General features: G+C 44.6%; 1 protein-coding gene across 3 annotated transcripts in view; it reads left to right on the forward strand.

The window, feature by feature from the left end:
- Positions 1 to 20508, forward strand: part of LOC117350242 (protein FAM122A-like) — a 131742-nt gene that overhangs the window by 13987 nt on the left and 97247 nt on the right. For 2 of the 3 annotated variants that reach the window (XM_033924398.1, XM_033924396.1), the window contains exon 2: positions 7089 to 7170. In XM_033924398.1, the coding sequence (XP_033780289.1) occupies positions 7089 to 7170 (82 nt within the window). The remainder of the gene's footprint in view (positions 1 to 7088; positions 7171 to 20508) is intronic. The other variant, XM_033924397.1, reaches the window with a different exon arrangement.

Consider the following 20508-nt stretch of genomic DNA (forward strand, 5'->3'; position numbering starts at 1 on the left):
AACGTACGTTGTCTAATTGGCTGGCAGCGTGCATTTCTTTCTGTTATGCTCAGACCGGACTGACACTGGAAGGTTCTGTCACGGCCCATAGAGTTCGAGCTATGGCAGCATCTGTGGCTTTCCTCTGCTCCACGCCTATTGAGGAAATCTGCAAGGCTGCTACTTGGTCCTCAGTTCATACTTTTACATCTCATTATTGTCTGGATGCTTTCTCCAGACGGGATGGACACTTCGGCCAATCTGTTTTGCAAAATTTGTTTTCCTAATGGCCAACCTTCCCACCATCCCTCTTTTTGTTAGCTTGGAGGTCACCCATCAGTCAAGAATATGCTGCCTGCTTGTCCTGGGATAAAGCACAGTTACTTACCGTAACAGGTGTTATCCAGGGACAGCAGGCAGATATTCTTGCGTCCCACCCACCTCCCCGGGTTGGCTTCTTAGCTGGCTTATCCTAACTGGGGACCGCGCGCCTCCGTCGGGCGGGAAGGCACTCGCGCGTGCGCAGTGCGGCCTGCTAGAACTTTCCAAGTTCTTAGAGTGCAATCACTCTAAAATTGTCCGTACCGGGGCTCCGTCGGTGCCGTCACCCATCAGTCAAGAATATCTGCCTGCTGTCCCTGGATAACACCTGTTACGGTAAGTAACTGTGCTTTAAGGCAGCTCCGGTGCTCATTAATTCGTGTTCTTATGGCTCTAGTTATACTCCCTACATACAGGAGTCCACATTCACACTGAATTACATACACCATATATGTGGAGTCACAGGAGGTGTTATTCCTCAAGATGTAAACATGTTTGGTTAAGGCAGGGGTAGGGAACTCCAGTCCTCGAGAGCCGTATTCCAGTCGGGTTTTCAGGATTTCCCCAATGAACCTGCATGAGATCTATTTGCATGCACTGCTTTCAATGCATATTCATTGGGGAAATCCTGAAAACCCGACTGGAATACGGCTCTCGAGGACCGGAGTTCTCTACCCCTGGGTTAAGGGATATATACTGGATCTGCACTATTTCCTATTTGTACAGCATCTTGTAGCTCTTGAAATATACAGCTCCATTATTCTTGTAACTTCTCCTGGAAATGACCAGAATTCTCTCTGTAATTATCCTGGAAATGTCCAGTTGTCTCTTTTGTAATCTGCCCAGAACTGCAAGGTTGAGGCGGAATAGAAATCAGTAATGTAATGAATCTATTTATTGCCTACTACAGTTTGGCTACAAGATAAAACAATGATCACAAGCTTTGTGGCCCTCTCTAGTTGATTCTTCCTCAGATGACCGATTTGGAAAGTTTGCTCTTGTTAAGAACATAAGAACATAAGAAGTTGCCTCCGCTGAGGCAGACCATAGGTCCATCCTGCTCAGCGGTCCGCACCCGCGGCGGCCCATCAGGCCCATTGCCTGAGCAATGGTCTATACCTATCTATACCCCCCAATCCCTTTTTCTTCTAGGAATCTATCCAAACCTTCTTTGAAACCATTTAATGTTTTCTTGTCTACAACAGCCTCTGGAAGCGCGTTCCATGTATCCACCACTCTCTGAGTGAAAAAGAACTTCCTAGCGTTTGTTCTAAACCTGTCCCCTTTCAATTTCTCCGAGTGCCCCCTTGTACTTGTGGCGCCCCTTAATTTGAAAAATCTGCCCCTGTCTATTTTTTCTATGCCCTTCAGGATCTTGAAGGTTTCTATCATGTCTCCTCTAAGTCTTCGCTTCTCCAGGGAGAAAAGTCCCAACTGCTTCAATCTGTCGGTATATGGGAGATTTTCCATTCCCTTTATCAGTTTGGTTGCTCTTCTTTGTACTCCCTCAAGTACCGCCATGTCTTTCTTGAGGTACGGCGACCAGTACTGGACACAGTACTCCAGATGCGGCCGTACCATTGCACGATACAGCGGCATGATGACTTCCTTCGTCCTGGTCGTAATACCCTTCTTAATGATACCCAGCATTCTGTTTGCTTTCCTAGAGGCTGTGGCGCATTGCGCCGATGCCTTCAGTGTTGCATCTACCATCACTCCCAGGTCTCTCTCCAGGTTACTAACCCCTAGTGGTGTTCCCCCCATTTTGTATGTGAACATCGGGTTCTTTTTCCCCACATGCATGACCTTGCATTTCCCCACGTTGAAGCTCATCTGCCACTTTTCGGCCCACTTTTCCAGCTGCGTTAGATCCTTTTGGAGATCCTCGCAGTCTTCCTTGGTTTGAGCCCTGCTGTATAGTTTGGTGTCATCTGCAAATTTAATGACTTCACACTTAGTTCCCGCCTCTAGATCATTTATGTAGATATTGAACAAGAGCGGTCCCAGCACCGACCCTTGCGGAACTCCGCTCGTGACCCCTTTCCAGTCTGAGTAGTGGCCCTTTACGCCAACCCTCTGCTTCCTGTTTGCCAGCCAGTTTTTGATCCATCGGTGGACCTCCCCTTGTACCCCGTGGTTCCATATCTTTTTAAGCAGTCTCTCGTGTGGCACCTTGTCGAAGGCTTTTTGGAAGTCAAGGTAAATGATGTCTATAGATTCCCCTTTATCCACCTGGCTGTTCACTCCCTCAAAGAAGTACAATAAGTTTGTGAGGCATGACCTACCCTTACAGAAGCCATGTTGACTCGGTTTTAGCTGCCCATTTTTTTCGATGTGTTCACAGATGCTGTCTTTAATCAGTGCCTCCATCATCTTTCCCGGGACTGAGGTCAGGCTCACCGGCCTGTAGTTTCCTGGGTCCCCCCTTGCGCCCTTCTTGAAGATGGGCGTGACATTTGCTATTTTCCAATCCTCCGGGATCTCTCCGGTTTTTAAGGATAGGTTGCATATCTGTCGAAGTGGCTCCGCTATTACGTCTCTTAGTTCCTTGAGTACCCTTGGGTGAATGCCATCTGGACCCGGCGATTTGTCGCTCTTTAGTCTGTCAATCTGCTTGAGTACATCTTCTTGGCTTACCTCTAAATCGACCAGCTTATCGTCTTGTTCTCCTATTACGATCTCCTCGGGTTCTGGTATGGTGGTTATATTCTCCATCGTGAAGACTGATGTGAAGAACTCATTTAACCTGTCAGCTATCTCTTTCTCTTCTTTTACAACTCCCTTTCTGTCTCCATCGTCCAATGGTCCCACTTCTTCTCTCGCCGGTTGCTTCCCCTTGACGTATCTGAAGAACGACTTGAAGTTTGTTGCTTCCTTTGCCAGTCTCTCTTCGTATTCTCTTTTTGCTTTTCTAATCACTCGGTGACACTCTTTCTGGTGTTCTTTGTGCCCTTTTTGGTTCTCCTCTGTTTGATCTTTTTTCCATTTTCTGAACGATGCTTTCTTGTCGCTTATCGCCTTCTTCACTGCACTTGTTATCCACATTTGGTTTTTTGTTCTATTTTTTTTGCACCCTTTTCTAAACTTGGGGATGCATATGCTTTGTGCTTCGTGCACAGTCTCCTTGAATAAGGTCCAGGCTTTTTCTACGGATTCCTTCTTCCCTATGTTGCCTTTGAGCTTCTTTCCCACCATTTTTCTCATGGCATCATAATTTCCTTTTTTGAAGTTGAGTGCCGTCGTTGTGGTTCTTTTCCCCTTTGATGATCCAATTTCAAGCCTGCACTGGATCATGTTGTGATCGCTGTTACCTAGTGGGGGTAATACCGCCACCTCCTTTGCTGTCCCCCCTAGTCCGTTGAAGATTAGGTCAAGAGTGGCATCGCCCCTTGTTGGTTCCGTGACCAGCTGCTCCATGAAACAGTCCCTCGTGACTTCTATGAATTTTGTCTCTTTTGCGCAGTTTGAGTGCCCAATACTCCAGTCTATCCCAGGATGGTTGAAGTCCCCCATCACCACCACATTTCCGCTTCTGCATACCTGCTTCAGTTCAGCCTCCATCTCCTGGTCGATTTCTTCCGGTTGTCCAGGTGGGCGGTAGTACAGACCCAGTTTAATGTCTGCTCCTGCTCCTCCCTGTAGCTTAACCCATAGTGATTCCAGGCCATCCGCCCGTACTGTTGTTTCCGTCCTGGCTGATGGTATGGAGTCTTTTATGTACAGCGCTATTCCTCCACCCTTTTTATGTGTCCTGTCTTTCCTGTATAGTTTGTACCCTGGTATGGCCACATCCCATTGATTGTCCTCGGTCCACCACGTTTCTGTGACTCCAATTATGTCTAGGTCCTTATTGCTGGCTGTGATTTCCAGTTCTCCCATTTTGGCCCTCAGGCTCCTAGCATTTGTGTATAGGCAGTTTAAGACCCAGTTTTTAGTCCTCTCTTTTTGTTTCCCTTGTGCTTTGGTATTCCTGTAGTTTCCCTCATGGTTTGCCAGCTCCTGAGCTTCGTCCTCCTCCTGTTGTGTGTGTGTGACGTCCTCTGCCTGTTTCCCCTGCGCCTCCTGCTCTCCTAATTCCCACTCAGTCCTGGGCTCTTTTTCACAATGACTTTGCCCCTCTGTTTCCTGTTGTTCTGTGTTGGTGCCGCTTACCTGGTCCATTTGTGCCCTTGATCCCTGCAATGCGTCTTTAGGTCCTTTTTCATCCCATACACCCTCAGACCCGAGTCCTCTTTTACACTGTCCCAGTTCAGTACCTTTGTCAGGTACTGATGTCCGATGTGTCGAGGTCAGGTCGACTATCGGCTTTCCCCTTCTCAGTTTAAAGCCAAGTCTATGACGTTCTGGACGTTGCGTGCCAGCATCCTCGTCCCAGCTGTGCTAAGGTGCAGTCCATCTTTTCTGTAGAGCTTGTTCTTCCCCAAGAAGGTAGTCCAGTTCCTAACAAAGTGGAAGCCCTCCTCCTCGCACCATCTCCTCAGCCAAAAGTTAATTGATTGTAGTTCGCTCTGTCTCTTTGTGTCCGCTCTCGGTACTGGCAGGATCTCTGAGAAGGCTATCTTCCTTGTCCTTAGTCTCAGTTTCCTCCCCAGGGTCCTGAACTGGTCAGTTAGTGTAGTCCTGTTGAAGTTTCTCCTGCTGATGTCGTTGGTTCCGATGTGGATCACTACTGCTGTCTCCTCCGTCTCGGCTCCCTCCAGGATCCTCTCGATATTGCTGATGATGTCTTTTGTTCTTGCCCCCGGGAGACATGTTACCAGTCTGTCCTCTCTCCCTCCGGCTATATGACTGTCTACTCCTCTCAGGATTGAGTCCCCGACCACGATAGCCGATCTCCCCTTCTTCAACTGTCTCTCTGGTCTCAGATCTGTGTCATGTGTGTAGTCCGTTTGTCCGTCCTCTGGGCTCTGCTGTGTCTCCGCCCCTGGTCTCAGGTCTGTGTCATCTGCGCAGTTCGCTAGTCCTTTCTCCTGGCTCTGATGGATCTCCTCCTCCTCTGTCTGCCCAGGTCCTCCGCAAGGTCCTAGTTCCATGGTGTCTGGTGATTCCTGTTGTCCAACTGCCGGTTCCCTCCTGGTGTGTTGGTGGTCTTGTGCCTCTACCATCTTGCAGGCCTCCTCAATGAATTTCTCGAGCTCCCTAACTTGTTCTGCGATGTGGCTCTCTCTGACGGTGTCCACGGTTGTCCAACACTGTTCTTCCAGGGTGCACAGTCCCTCCAGTTCTTGTACTCGAACCTGCAGTCTCCCGACCTCCTTCTTCAGGCTATCCAGTTCCTGACATCGATTGCAAATGTATACCTGCCTCCCGGAGGGGAGGTAGTCATACATATGGCACTCGATGCAGAAAACTGGGTAGCTCCCCTGGGTTCCTGTAGCCTCCATTCCTGTAGCGTCGGTGATTTGGGAGCGGTGCCTGACGTGCAGTTATCTGAAAAAGTAGAGAGAGAGAAAGAGTGATTAGAGGAGAATAGAAATTTTTTTTTTTTTTTTTATTAGGTTAGAAGTTATTGAGGTTAGAAGTTAGAAGTTGGGTTAGATTTGCTGCTGGGCTGCCTGGGCTCCTTCACAGGCTTCCTTCGCAAAGGAAGTTTTTTCCTCTTGTGTAAGCGATGCAAGGCTGTTCTTGAAAAACATCATGCAATTGCAGCACATGCCAGTGCCTGTCTATACTGGCTGCTATTTTATGTGCTTGAACCGAATATGACACATGTTTTCTAGTGCTTTCTCTAGTTGTCCAGAAGAGACCAGGAAGCCGGGATTGAGGAAGGGTAGGAACAGCAGTTTTTAGGAAGCAGGGAAGAAGTGCTGCTGGACAGGGGAGAGATAAAACAAAGGAAGATGGGCTGCTGCTTGACAGGGGAAGCAGGGAAGGGGTTCTGCTGGACACAGGGGAGGTTAAAGGAAGGGAGAAGGGCTTCTGCTGGACAGGGGGAGCAGGCAAGGGGTGGTGGTGGACAGCTGAGGAAAGAGAGAGACAGAAAGAAAGACAGTCAGCGGCCAAGGAGAGAGAAAGAAAAGACACACACATCTATTCTAGCACCCATTAATGTAACGGGCTTAAAGACTAGTGTTGAATAAAATATATAGATATCGCTGACTGAAAGGAACTAGTTTATCGGGATTGTGGACTGCATCATGGAAAGCAAAAAAACTGAGCATGGAAGGGCTGGGTAACTATTTATAGGAGGTACAGTAGGTAGGAAGCCTGGTGCATGCACAGAAAGGTCTTCTAGAGTTTTCTGCGCTTGGAGCTAGCCGGGATTGGGCACCGTCAGAATGACAACACCATATGTGTGGCTGAATAAATCAGCTATCCAGGGAGAAGAGTTGCTACAGCTAGTCCTCCCCCCCCCCCCCCCCCCCCCGCTCCTAATAATTGTCTGTTGGTGCCCCTTTTTAAATTTGCCTTAGTGCTGGAAACTTCTTTAAAAAGGCTGGTAAATATGTGTGAGAAAATTTGCATGAATAAACAGGCCATATGTATGATTGTGTGTTTACATGATTATCTATGTCCTCTCTGTAAACCACTTAAGTTTTAAGCAGTGTGATCATTACATTACATTACATTGCCTTAGTCTTCTTAATGCCAATATATGTGGAATATCTCTACTTTAGGGAATCCTTCTAGGTATTCATAACTTGGTTTGGCCTCCAATGCAAACAGGATCTTGGATTTGATGGACCTTTACTTTGACCCACCATGGTAATTCTGATGTTCTGGAGGGGGAGACTTAGGCCAGTTGATTCCAATGTTCTTTGACAAGAATGTGTTTTCTCTCACTACAGTGATTCCTCATTGCTCTTTCAGTCATGTGGAAACAGATGTCGCCGGAGCAGTGTATCTGTGAACCTGAGCTGCCCTGGACTGGTAAGTCTACATTGTTCCTAAGCCTTCAGTCTTAATATTCATCCCTACTGTTTATCTTAAGCCCTAAGATAGTTAACTCCTTATTAAGAAAATGGATGTAATTTCTTTTTTTAATCATGTGACTTGTAATGTGATCCAGTCTCAGTTAATTTTGGCTTGTGGTTGTGGACACCATTACAGAGCCTTATGCAGGGACTGGAACTTAAAGGCAAGCCCTATAGAAGGACTAGAATTCGGAGGGGGAGGGAAGACCTTTTAGATTCAAACAGCTAAGGGAGTTGGGGATCATAGGTTTTAGGACAATGTGATGAGTTGATGGGTTCTGGTTCAGACTGTATTATTTTCTGTGTATTTATGTTTTAAACATTTGACCATTGATTCAGGTGCATTTCATTAAAACATATGTATCAATAAACCCAACACTTATTTGTTATTTATTTTTATTTGTTAGATCATTTATGTACTGTCTTTGTGATATTGTCAAAGCAGTTTACAGATTGCATTTGGGCACTTTTTCTGGGTCCCTAATGAGCTCACAATTTAAGAGGGGCATAATAAAAAAAAAAGTTGAAGTCCCTTTTTGGCCTAAAGCCCTAGGTACCCAAAGTAGGCAGCAGGGAAATGTCCATTCTTAAAAAAAACATCCAAAATATGGGTTTTGGGTTTTTGTTTTTTTCGAGAATGGCCTACCTGTACAAGTCCCAAACGCCCAAAAGAAGACCTTTTAGACGTAGAGAGGGACCAGTCCTTTGCCTAAAACCACGATTCTCTAACCGGCGACTGTCTTAAGTGCCAGTTAGAGAATCATGGAAAACCTCCCCCCCAAAGATCATGGCAGGAGGGATGCCCTCGAGCCCCCCCCACCCCCCCGGCAAGCATTGCCAGCAGGTGGGATGGATGCCCAGTCCCTCCTGCTGGACACCTCTTAGGCGCCTGAGCCAATCAGGGCCTTGGACCCCTCCCTGATGCATCCCCGCCATTTTGGTGAAGGCGAGCCTGCCGGCCAATTACAAAAGGTAAGGGGGGTTCGGGTGGGCTGGGGAGGGTTTCAGTTAGGCTAGGCTAGGGGGGAGTGGTTCCGGCTGGGGTGGGGATCAGGCAGCCTACCTTGGGGGGGGGTCAGGGTGTCTGGCAGGAGGGACTGGGCATCCCTCCTCCTGGGGAAGGTTATGGGGGATTGCTGCAGGTTTGAGCAGGAGGGCATTCCTCCTGCCGGCAACGGGGTGTGTGTGAGGGTTGCCTGGGCTGCTGAACTGATCGCTGCAGCCGCAATCAGCTCATAAGCCCGATCTGGAACTTATACCTGTTTTGACTTGGTCTAAGTCAAAATGTATAATTTCCATACAGGCAACTTGTTAAATTTTTCAATTATGGCTGCCGGACGACTAAGGGCTCTTTTTACTAAGGTGCGCTAGCGTTTTTAGCGCACGCAGCAGATTAGCGCGCGCTAAGCCCGCCCTAAGCAGCTAGAACTAACGCCAGCTCAATGCTGGCGTTAGCATCTAGCGTGGGCTATTCCGCATGTTAATGCCCTAACGCAGCTTAGTAAAAGGAGCCCTAAGTCTAGGTCAGCTCACTTCCCGCCCTATCTACTCCTCCCAAAATGGGCACACAGAGGCAGTCAAAAGGCCTAAGCTGGTTTAGATATGTCTAAAACCCTGTTTGATTATCGGTACTTGGACGACCTGTCTTTTTGATCATCCAAGTGATGATTTAGATGAGTTTTTAGACGTATTTTCGTTTTGATTATGTACCTCTAAGTTTTTTGTACAGCAGTAAAAATTATCTTTAATACTAAAAAATTTTACCACGTTACTCCTCTTCAAAAAAAAAAAAAAGCTCACTGGTTGCCAATATCCCACGGACTTATATTTAAAATTCTCTTTCTCGCATTCAAAGTCCAAACGAACCATTCTTTCTCGTTTATTGATAGACTTTTGATCCTATACAAAACTTCAAGACCACTTCGATCAACACAACAATATCTTCTCAATTCCCTCCGTTCGACAGTTATTTTATGACACAACTCGTAAAACCATTTACTCAGTGGTAGCGCCTACATTATGGAATTCTGTTCCAATAACCCTGAGACAGGAAATTAATTCTAATAATTTCAAGTCTAATCTCAAAACCTTTCTTTTTAAAGATGCATATGAGATCTAGCTCAAGCGCTCTACTCAGATTACTTCTCCTTTCCTAATGTTTTTTCCTTCATCATCTCATGTCTATTTTAAGCAATGTTACCTCACCCAGTTACCTTTCGTATCATGTCCAGTCCATTAAGAATTTTTTAAACTTGTATGTCTTTATCCCATTTTTTGTGCCTCTCCAGACCGGTACAGTTCACTGATGGGTAATAGCTCCATGACCAGCAGGTGGAGACTGAGACAAAACCTTTTGGCTGTAATACAAGTAGCTGTACTTCCCTCTCAGTGTTCTCCCCAGAAATTTTTTGCAGCCAGGTGGCATGAAAAAGTAGCCGGGTGGGGCAGAATGGGGAAATTTGGTGGTGGGGAAAATTAAAAGGTCCTTTTACTAAGGCGTGCTAGCCATTTTAACACATGCTAAATGCTAACGTGTCATAAGAACATAAGCAATGCCTCCATTGGGTCAGACCTGAGGTCCATCATGCCCAGCAGTCCTCTCACGCGGCGGCCCAACAGGTCCAGGACCTATGCAGTAATCCTCTATACCAGGGGTACCCAATATGTCGATCGCAATCGACCGGTAGATCGGGAAGGCAATGTGAGTTGATCGCGGAGCCCATCCCGTGATGACTTGTGTTGTCGTCCCGATCTACTGGCCGATCAGCCTTCCTCTCCCGTTCGTCAAAAGAGGACGCCGCCGGGCATCCAGTTTAGTCTGTTTTTTGTCATTTCAGTGGGGGGGTGGGGGGCGGTGTCGGTGGCAGCAGCCTGAAAAAGAAATCATCCTAGCTGGGGTCTGTGTCATGCTCCACAGCTTCTACAGCCTTCCTATCTGGCCCTCTCCCTTTCACTTGCATCTGGCAACATCCCCTGCTCCGCGGCTCTCTTCGGCAACTCAGCAGCAGCGATCAACACAAGCTTCTGACATCGGGGCCTACCCTCTGCAAATCCCGCTTGTTTCAACTTCCTTTTTCTACAAAAGCGGGACTTGCAGAGGGAAGGCCTCGATGTCGGCAACCTGTCTTGATCACCATTGCTGAAGAGTTGCTGAAGAGGGCTGCAGGACAGGGTGTGTGGCTGGAAGGGAGAGGGCCAGATGCAGGTCTCGTGGGTGAGGGAGGAGAACGAGAGAGAGAAAGTGAGAGGGGAGGGAAACAAAAGGTAATATTTCATACCGGGCTGAGCCGGAGTGGAGGGAGGGTGGAAAAATTCTGGCTACAAGAAAAGGGCAGAAAGCTGAAAATGGAGATAGTGACAATAATAAGAGAAAGGGTAAGCAGGACCTACTGAATAAGGATAGAGATACAGAGGGGACATGAAAAGGAGGTGAAATAGAGACATAGAAGTAATGCTGAAAAAGGGGGGGGGAGATAAAGACATTGAAAGGGCAAAAAGGTGAACATGGGGCTTTAAACTAGGTAAGTTGGGGGAGGGTACCCACTTATATACCGGAGCAGTAAGTAACAATCCTGATGTGGTGAGCCAAAACTCCGCTTCTAAGTCCAAGGTAAGTACCCTTACTGCAAAAGATTCGCTAGGAGACACTTTAATTCAGATGGGCAATTCTCTACAGGAGTTTAGTAAACATAGAGTGGAGAGCTATGTATGTTAACGCACACAGCCTAGGGCAGGGGTGCCCAACACGTCGATTGCGATCAACCAGTAGCTCAGGAAGGCAACGCGAGTCGATCGCAGAGCCCATCCCGGGCTCCGTGATAGACTCGTGTTGCCGTCCTGACCTACCGGGCCGATCAGTCTTCCTCTCCAGTGTTCTCTCTAGGGCCTTTTAGCTGGGCGGTCCACCCAGCTGTCATCTGCTGCTGCCACCGCTGCTGAACATTAAAAAAAAAAACCGGCTTGGAGATTTCAACCCGTAGCGAACTTATGCTCATGGCTCTAACGTGTGCGTGCCGGCTTCCCTTCTCTTCCCTCCGAAACCGGAAGTTATGTCCGGGGGGGGGGGGGGAGAAGGGAAGCCGGCACGCACATGTTGAGAGCCCTGAAGCAAGCGTTCGCTATGGGCTAAGGCGGGAGACCGGTTAGTGAAGCATTTGCTCTTCTTGCTGCCGGGTCCTGCCTACTTTCTGTTTCCGCGAAGGCAGGACCCGGCAGCATTTCCCCCATTAGGTCAATTGCAATCTTGGGCCAATCAGCCTTCCTCTCCCCGACGGCAGAATTGACGTCGGGGAGAGGAATGCTGGTCGGCCGAAGCAGGGAGAGCTTGGGGCGGCGGCGGCTTTCGGGCCTGTTATTGGTGGCGGTTTGGGTCTTGGTCCCCGATGGAGTGGCAGTGGCTTAGGGGAGGGCAGGGAGAAAGAAAGAAAAAGGACAGGCAGGGAGACAGAAGGAAAGAAGAGAAACAGGAAAAAAAAGAAAGGGAGGCAGAGAGAAAGAAAGGGCAGGGAGAGAGGAAGGAAAAGTTGGGGGAGGGAACGAGGTCTGGAGGAGAGGAAGCATACAGGCTAAAAGAAGGGAAGAAAGATTGGATGCACAGTCAGAAGAAGAAAGTGCAACCAGAGACTCATGAAATCACCAGACAAGGTAGGAAAAATGATTTTATTTTAAATTTAGTGATCAAAATGTGTCTGAATTTATATCTGCTGTCTATATTTTACACTAAGGTCCCCTTTTACTAAGCCGCAATAAGAGTTTTTTAGCACAGGGAGCCTATGAGCGTCGAGAGCTCCCTGCGCTCTAAAAACTGCTATCGTGGTTTAGTAAAAAGGGAGGGGGTATATTTGTCTATTTTTGTATGGTTGTTACTGAGGTGATAGTGCATAGAGTCATCTGCTTTGACCTCTTTGAAAACCCTGGAATAGGAATGATAATTAACATTTTCTATGCGTACAGTGTGTGTTGTGTTTTTTTAAAATGTTATTGTTGGTAGATCATTTTGACTTGGTCATTTTAAAAGTAGCTCGCAAGCCCAAAAAGTGTGGGCACCCCTGGCCTAGGGAATAAATTTCTAGAACTGGAAACAGAAATAGTAAATGCAGACCTAGACATAGTAGCAATATCCGAAACATGGTTCACAGACTCTCATGGGTGGGATATGACTATACCAGGATACAATGACTATACCAGGATACAACCTGCTTCGCCAAGACAAAGAGGGAAAGTTAGGAGGAGGGGTAGCACTTTACATCAAAGAAAACATCAAGACAACCAGGATCACAGATGTCAAGTACACTGGGGAATCCATCTGGGTAAACCTGGCCAGAGGTGGAGAAAAATGCCTGTACCTTGTCACATCAATAGTGTTTAAACTCATGGAAACTCTAATTAAGGGTAAATTAGACGAGATTTTGGACGAGGGGAATCTAAGGGATCCCTGTCAACATGGATTCACTAAGGGTAGGTCATGCCAATCTAATCTTATCAGCTTCTTTGATTGGGTAACAGGAAAGCTAGACTCGGGAGAGTCTCTGGACATAGTGTACTTGGATTTCAGTAAAGCTTTTGACATTGTCCCACACCGTAGACTATTAAACAAGATGAAATCGATGGGGTTAGGTGAGACACTAACTGCATGGGTCAATGATTGGCTGAGTGGAAGACTTCAGAGGGTGGTGGTCAACGGCACCCTGTCTGAGACATCGGAGGTCACTAGTGGAGTGCCACAGGGCTCAGTTCTGGGTCCTTTCCTCTTTAACATATTCATAAGGGACTTGACCTGAGGATTTCAGGGTAAAGTAACACTATTCGCCGATGACGCCAAACTATGTAATGTAGTAAGTGAAAGCAATCTGCAGGATAGTATGACGCAGGATCTGATCACGTTGGAAAATTGGTCCTCGGCATGGCAGCTGGGCTTCAACGCTAAGAAATCCGTGCAAAACTTACACCTTGAATGGAGAAACGCTAGCTAGGACTTCAGAAGAACGGGACTTGAGAGTAATCATCAATGCAGACATGAAGGCTGCCAAGCAAGTGGAGAAAGCCTCATCCAAGGCAAGGCAAATGATGGGATGTATCAATAGAAGCTTCGTCAGCCGCAAACCTGAAGTCATAATGCCACTGTACAGAACCATGGTACGACCTCATCTGGAATACTGTGTGCAATTCTGGAGGACACATTACCGTAAAGACGTGCTTAGAGTTGAGTCGGTTCAGCGGATGGCCACTAGGATGATCTCCGGGCTTAAGGGTCTCTCGTACGAAGAAAGACTAAACAAATTGCAGCTCTACACTCTAGAGGAACGCAGGGAAAGGGGGGACATGATTGAGACGTTTAAGTACGTCACAGGACGTGTCGAGGTGGAAGACGACATCTTTCCCAAAGGACCCTCGGTCACAAGAGGGCACCCACTCAAACTCAGAGGAGGGAAATTTAATGGTGACACCAGGAAGTATTTCTTCACAGAAAGGGTGGTAGATCATTGGAACAAACTTCCAGTGCAGGTGATCGAGGCCACCAGCGTGCTCGACTTTAAGCATAAATGGGACATCCATGTGGGATCCCTGCGAGGGTCGATTTAAGGAACTAGGTCATTAGCACTCTGACTAAATGGGGTGGGTCAGTAGAGTGGGCAGACTTGATGGGCTGTAGCTCTTTTCTGCCGTCATCTTTCTATGTTTCTATGACAAGGGCAGAGACAAATGAAGATTCTGTCAAATGGGATGATCAGTGACACTCAGAAAAGCACACAGACAATATAAAGCATAAACAATCACACTTTATTATACATATATATATATATAAGAATAAAATATCATCACCGTATCTCAGGCTAACACTCTACCTTCACAATTGGGAACCCCTCAATAGATAGGCGAGTAGAAACAGGAGACTGTCCCTTTTAGGCGTCTTGGATTCTGTATTCCTGGAGACGTCTTGGGTTCTAAGGTTAGAGGCAAGTCCCGTCTTTTATATTGGGTGAAAAGCTGGGAAAACTGCTTGCCTCTTAGTAAGACAGCTGGTACTGGTCCTTTGTTATTTGTTTTGACAACTCCTAGGTCAAGGAGGTCAAGATAGCAGATACTTGTTTGGTTTCCCTGTCCTTTTGATGTTACCCAGGAGGTGTTTGCAGAGCCCGTTTTCCCATGAGACTGGTTTCACTGTCCCTTTGATGCTGTTTGGGCAACTCCTAGGTCAAAAAGGTCAAGCTAGCAGATACTTGTCACTGTCCCTTTGATGCTGTCTTGGCAACACCCAGATCAAGGAGGTGTGAAATCAGTTTACTGTCCTTTTGATATCAAGGAGGTCAGGATGTCATATAAGCTGACTTGTTGCAGAAAGCATCTGGTTTTACTGTCCCTTTGATGTCATCAAGGAGGTGCAACAGAAACCGGCCTCCCATCTGGCTTCACTAAACAAGGAAGTCAGGATGTCAGATAAACAGTCTTTACTGTCCTTTTGGTGATGTCAAGGCAACACTTAGGTCAAGGAGGTCAGATAAGCAGACTTGAGGAGACATGTCACGTATTATGCTGAGTTCATTTACCCCCTGGGTATAACATTCCACCCCTGGATACTCAAGTCTGCACCTCACAATTAAGAAGTCCTCCGAATAAAAAGTCATCCAAATAAAGGAATAGAGTGTCCGTTTGTATTCACAATAGGTAAACCCACAATTAAGAAATGTTAACATAAGGATAATTAAACAAAAATATAGAGTAAGGAATGAAGAAACACCTTTTGTGCCGTAGCCCTCCCTCTAGTAAAAGCATTCCACCAAGGGGGTGTAGTGGTAGCTTTAATGTGATCTGATTGCTATATTTTGCATGGCTTTCTTTATAAATGGCAAAAAGAAAAATTAATATTTACATTTGATATAAACATATTGAAAAGGGAGCTTGAATAACATGAATCACAAGTTTAACAGTACTGCTAGCAACAAAAACATTTTTATGTGATATTCCTTGTATAACCTTGCGGTGGAATGGTCCATTGGCACAAATTGTTATAGAATGACACGTTTGTTTTATTTTGTTCATCTATTTGTTGCCCATGATAAGTGGGAAACCCTAATTGGGTCCGAATGCCAAAGGCATCACCGTAAAAGGACACATTGTTTCATTTCAAAATTACACCATTTTCTATCTAAGGGTACAGAATGTGATGTGGTTTTAAATCAATAAGATAAAGTTAATTCTTTGTGATATCATTAACGACATGTAACATTAACTGATCATATCGTAGCGTTAGTTCATAATTATGTACAGTATTTGGCACCCATTCACCTTCCCATCTAAATACATCTGCTACTCTGGAGCCAAAATATGCTTGTTTGCCAGCCAGTATTTTAGAAACAATAGTATTTATTCTACATTTAGGTAAAGGCAAAATGGGAAAATTAATTTTCCCTTCATAAATTATTTCCTTATGTTCTAAACCTGGTATTCTTGCATTCCCTAATATTTCTTGCTAATTAGGCATTTTACTTGAAAGTATCACGTATAGGGAATCATGGAAATTAATAATCTTATTAATATTATATTTGTGCTCTTACTCATGGCTTACATACATTTAGGGTAGCTTCATATTCACCATCGATCACTGCAGTCATCTGGTATCCTGTTTTTCTTAGCAGCTTTGGTTAGGGTCTGGCTATGCTCCAGTTTCAATAGGCTTGCTATGCAACTCACATGCCTTCACTCACGTAAGATTCACGTGCACCACCCCCAGAGACCAGCCCTAATGTGAAGTGGCAGGATATAGGCTCACTTCTATTCCCAAGTCAGTGCCACATAATAGCATCATGGCACGGCACTGTATGTCTGGTTGCGTGTCATCATCTTCTTGATCTGGTGAAATTTTCTCTTAACCCAGCATGTTAGCCAAATCATCAGAATAAGAGAGCAGAGCTGACCAATTTTATCACAAAAGGGTGAAAGTCTATATGGAATAACATTTCCCAGTGCGTGATTTTCCAAGGAAAATATTTCATCATGACTGTTTAGCTTCAATGCTTTAGTTACATTAAACACCCCTAGTGGTAAACGAGAAGAAAAAAAAAGAAAAACCACTTTATGTACAGAATGTGATAACATGTGACACCATACTGGTGTGTAAGGTAGTATTTGTTTGAGATAAGAGAAACAACACTAATGCACTTAAAGGTATTCTGTAGGACATTCAGAACATACACCTTTTTATGTTCTGGGCATAATTATTATGTCATTTAAGAGAGACCATACACACGTACAGAATGTGATAACATTTGACACAATACTTGTGTGTACGGTAGTATTTGTGTGAGATAAGAGAAACAACACTAATGCACTTAAAGGTATTCTGTAGGACATTCAGAAAATACCTTTTTATGTTCTGGACATAATTATTATGTCATTTAAGAGAGACCATAAACACGTACTGATGGTAATACCAAAATAACTTATGTCAGAGATGTGCACTGCACTGTTTATACCTGGTAAAATATCAAATACCAATGAACACCATTTTACCAGGTATAAAGCTTTCTAATTTTTTCTCTTCAAATATCCTCTTATAATATAACCCCTAACTAAAATATAAAATCATTGTGAGCATGGTTTTCATAAGATACTTTCTTGTAAGTGGGGGAATCTTTTTTGGAAAGGGATAAGGTACCATTTGGACTAATAGAAGGGGTGGAATAAACTCTGGAAATGGCCAATGTGCAATGTTGGGGTACCCCATAAGCTAAAACAGACAACACATAACAGAAACAGACAAACACAGAGCTCTGGCATGCTTTCTTCCATCGGTTATGATTCAGGGTTGAATTTAATCTGTAAATAAGCACACTATTAATCAAAAGAGTCATAAACAAATTTGGTATCCATTGGATTCCCACTATCAGGTCACAGTGCTGGAAGTATTTTAAATGTGGCACAGTGAAATTGGTTCTCCGGACCATGTCTGGATACTAAGCTTCTAAAAGAAAGAGAGATAGAAACTTAAGTTAATTGCTCTATATAGTTTTACTGGTCTTCTTTTCTATTTTCTTCCATTTCAAAGCTCTGTCACACAATCGTAAGAGAATGCAAGCAGGGAAGTTTTAATCTATAAAATATACAAGAGAGGTATACAAGAGAGGTACAGTGGTTCACAATGTTAGTATTTGAGGTAAAAGACACATTTGCAAAATTACTTGGAGTGCAACTTCCTTATACTATCTAACAAAACTTTATACATTATAAAGGTCACTTTGCAATATTTCTACTTTTTTATTGTCCAACCTACCCCATATGTTACCCCAGATGTGAAATATGTTGCCTCCAGAATCCAAAAAGGCCCAAGTCTGTTTTTTACTTTGGGGAGAAGGGAAGTTTACAATTTTCTGTTTAACTTTCTCTATCACCTCTTAGCATCCTTTTGCCCACTTTCTGCTATAATCTTGTGATAGAAAGTGGGACTATGTAAGTATTTTTGTGGTAGTCTGGTAGATGTATATTGCCTCCCTTGCCAAGTGGATGCAAATTGTTCTGGACATTGCTCCACTATAAGAATAGTAAAAATGCATTGGTTCTCATAGGAATGTCTGGCAATTTACCAAAACTATAGATTCCATCGGAAAGCTGTAATGTTAACCTTTAAAATTTGTAATATTCTTCCTGCTTGTATAATTTTCCCCCCAATCCTGATATTTATATTCCTCCACCCCAGTGTCCATTACAGCTTGTACCTTTTGCTCCCCAGATTTCTACTAAATATTTATCTCTACCTGTGGACGCTGTTCTAATTTGGTCCAGGCAAACACTGAGGCTCGGCATTCACATTATTGATCCTCCCAACACTTCCACCCTTTTTAAATCAGGATAAAGAATGGAAGCAGTTTCTTCAGGAGGGGCCGTTGGCACCAAAATATCCTCCCTCTCTCCTTTGTTCACTTGTGCTTGTGGCATAGATTTCTTTCCCAGTCCTCTACTTTTGTACATTCCCCATAATGTCCCTGTATCTTTTCCATCTATTTCTTCCTTCTTTACACCATCTTTTATTAATGCCAAAAACATATTCCTCCGAGACACCCGCTTAGCCCTGTTTGAATTGGATTGTCCTTTTCTCTTTTTATCAAAAGTATTTTGAGGTCCCCAGTCCCCCCCAATCTCCTAACTGTCGGACCGCTTCTAAGGCTTCCAAAATAGTCCTGTCTATTTGATTGATCAACAAAGTTATCATTACCTGTTTGTATGCTGGTGCAGCATACTTAATAATTTTATTTCTCATGGACACAGTAAAAGGTAATGACATATATATGTCAGTGTGACCTATTACTAAGGCTACCTTCATAGTCTCCTCCTTAATTTTCATTTGAGCATCTTTTAATGTATACCAAATTTGATCATTTGAGGGCCAATCAGATTCAAGTGGATATCGCTTCGTGACACCCCTACTAATTATCTCTAATAAAGACCATTGGGCATTATTTGCAGGATAAGGATCCTCCCGTAACGCATTTTGTACTGCTACTTCTTGACTAATTTGAACAAATTTAGGGGCATCTGTGGCATCCCACATAATCCCTGCTGCGCCCATCTCCTGCACCCGAATTACCCATTGTATTAGTGGTTCCCCAGGCTGCAGTGTAAAGCGTGCCATCGTATCCATGATTTCATGTGGAGTAACATCCTCCATAACATTATTTCTAGTTAGATTTTCTCCTGTTTGTAGACTTCCCTGTAATCTTTGTCTCCTCACAGGCTCTGCATCTAAATTTTCTGCCTGTTCTCCTTCAACTCCTCACTGTTATTATAATTTGAATCCCAAATATCCCCATCCCGTTTGTTTGGATCCGGCAGATGATAAATTAAGATTTTAACTTTTCTGTAACTCACTTTCCGCCTCCGTTTTTTGTATTTATATCGTGCACATCGCACAGCCTTATCCATTAACAACTTATTCTGACATTGTAGCATTCTAATGGCATGCTGTTGATTACACCTTTTATTTTCCAGCTCTCCTGATTTCAAATGTAATTCATGTTTAGCTTCATGCAAATTCCTCCAGTCTGACAAAATCATCCTTCCTTGTCTAGAAATTCCTTCTTGCTCTTCTCCTTTTGAGATTTTCACCTTTTGTAAGGAGGCACATAATTCATGTGGATCCCCACTTCCAAAAGTACAGGATTCACATGATCCTGCTTCTACAGACCACTCAGTGGCCATTAATTTACCTATACTGTCATTCCCATGCGGAATGGAGGGATTGGGAGCCTGCTCCTCAATCCCTTGTTTCCTAGGTAGCTTTTCTGACCACATTGATCAACCCCACTTCTGGTACCAATTTGTTCCGCCACTTATTTCTGTCAAATGGGATGATCAGTGACACTCAGAAAAGCACACAGACAATATAAAGCATAAACAATCACACTTTATTATACATATATATATATATAAGAATAAAATATCATCACCGTTTCTCAGGCTAACACTCTACCTTCACAATTGGGAACCCCTCAATAGATAGGCGAGTAGAAACGGGAGACTGTCCCTTTTAGGCGTCTTGGATTCTGTATTCCTGGAGACGTCTTGGGTTCTAAGGTTAGAGGCAAGTCCCGTCTTTTATATTGGGTGAAAAGCTGGGAAAACTGCTTGCCTCTTAGTAAGACAGCTGGTACTGGTCCTTTGTTATTTGTTTTGACAACTCCTAGGTCAAGGAGGTCAAGATAGCAGATACTTGTTTGGTTTCCCTGTCCTTTTGATGTTACCCAGGAGGTGTTTGCAGAGCCCGTTTTCCCATGAGACTGGTTTCACTGTCCCTTTGATGCTTTTTGGGCAACTCCTAGGTCAAAAAGGTCAAGCTAGCAGATACTTGTCACTGTCCCTTTGATGCTGTCTTGGCAACACCCAGATCAAGGAGGTGTGAAATCAGTTTACTGTCCTTTTGATATCAAGGAGGTCAGGATGTCATATAAGCAGACTTGTTGCAGAAAGCATCTGGTTTTACTGTCCCTTTGATGCCATCAAGGAGGTGCAACAGAAACCGGCCTCCCATCTGGCTTCACTAAACAAGGAAGTCAGGATGTCAGATAAACAGTCTTTACTGTCCTTTTGGTGATGTCAAAGCAACACTTAGGTCAAGGAGGTCAGATAAGCAGACTTGAGGAGACATGTCACGTATTATGCTGAGTTTATTTATCCCCTGGGTATAACAAGTGGTTAGATAGGGATATAGGTGAGATGGACACAAAGAAGGGTGATACTACAAAATAGGTGGAATGGTAATTCTGACAGACACAGAAGGGAAATGCTGGATCAGGAAGAGATG

Source organism: Geotrypetes seraphini, chromosome 16 (assembly GCF_902459505.1).
Source record: "Geotrypetes seraphini chromosome 16, aGeoSer1.1, whole genome shotgun sequence".
NCBI classification, from domain to species: domain Eukaryota; kingdom Metazoa; phylum Chordata; class Amphibia; order Gymnophiona; family Dermophiidae; genus Geotrypetes; species Geotrypetes seraphini.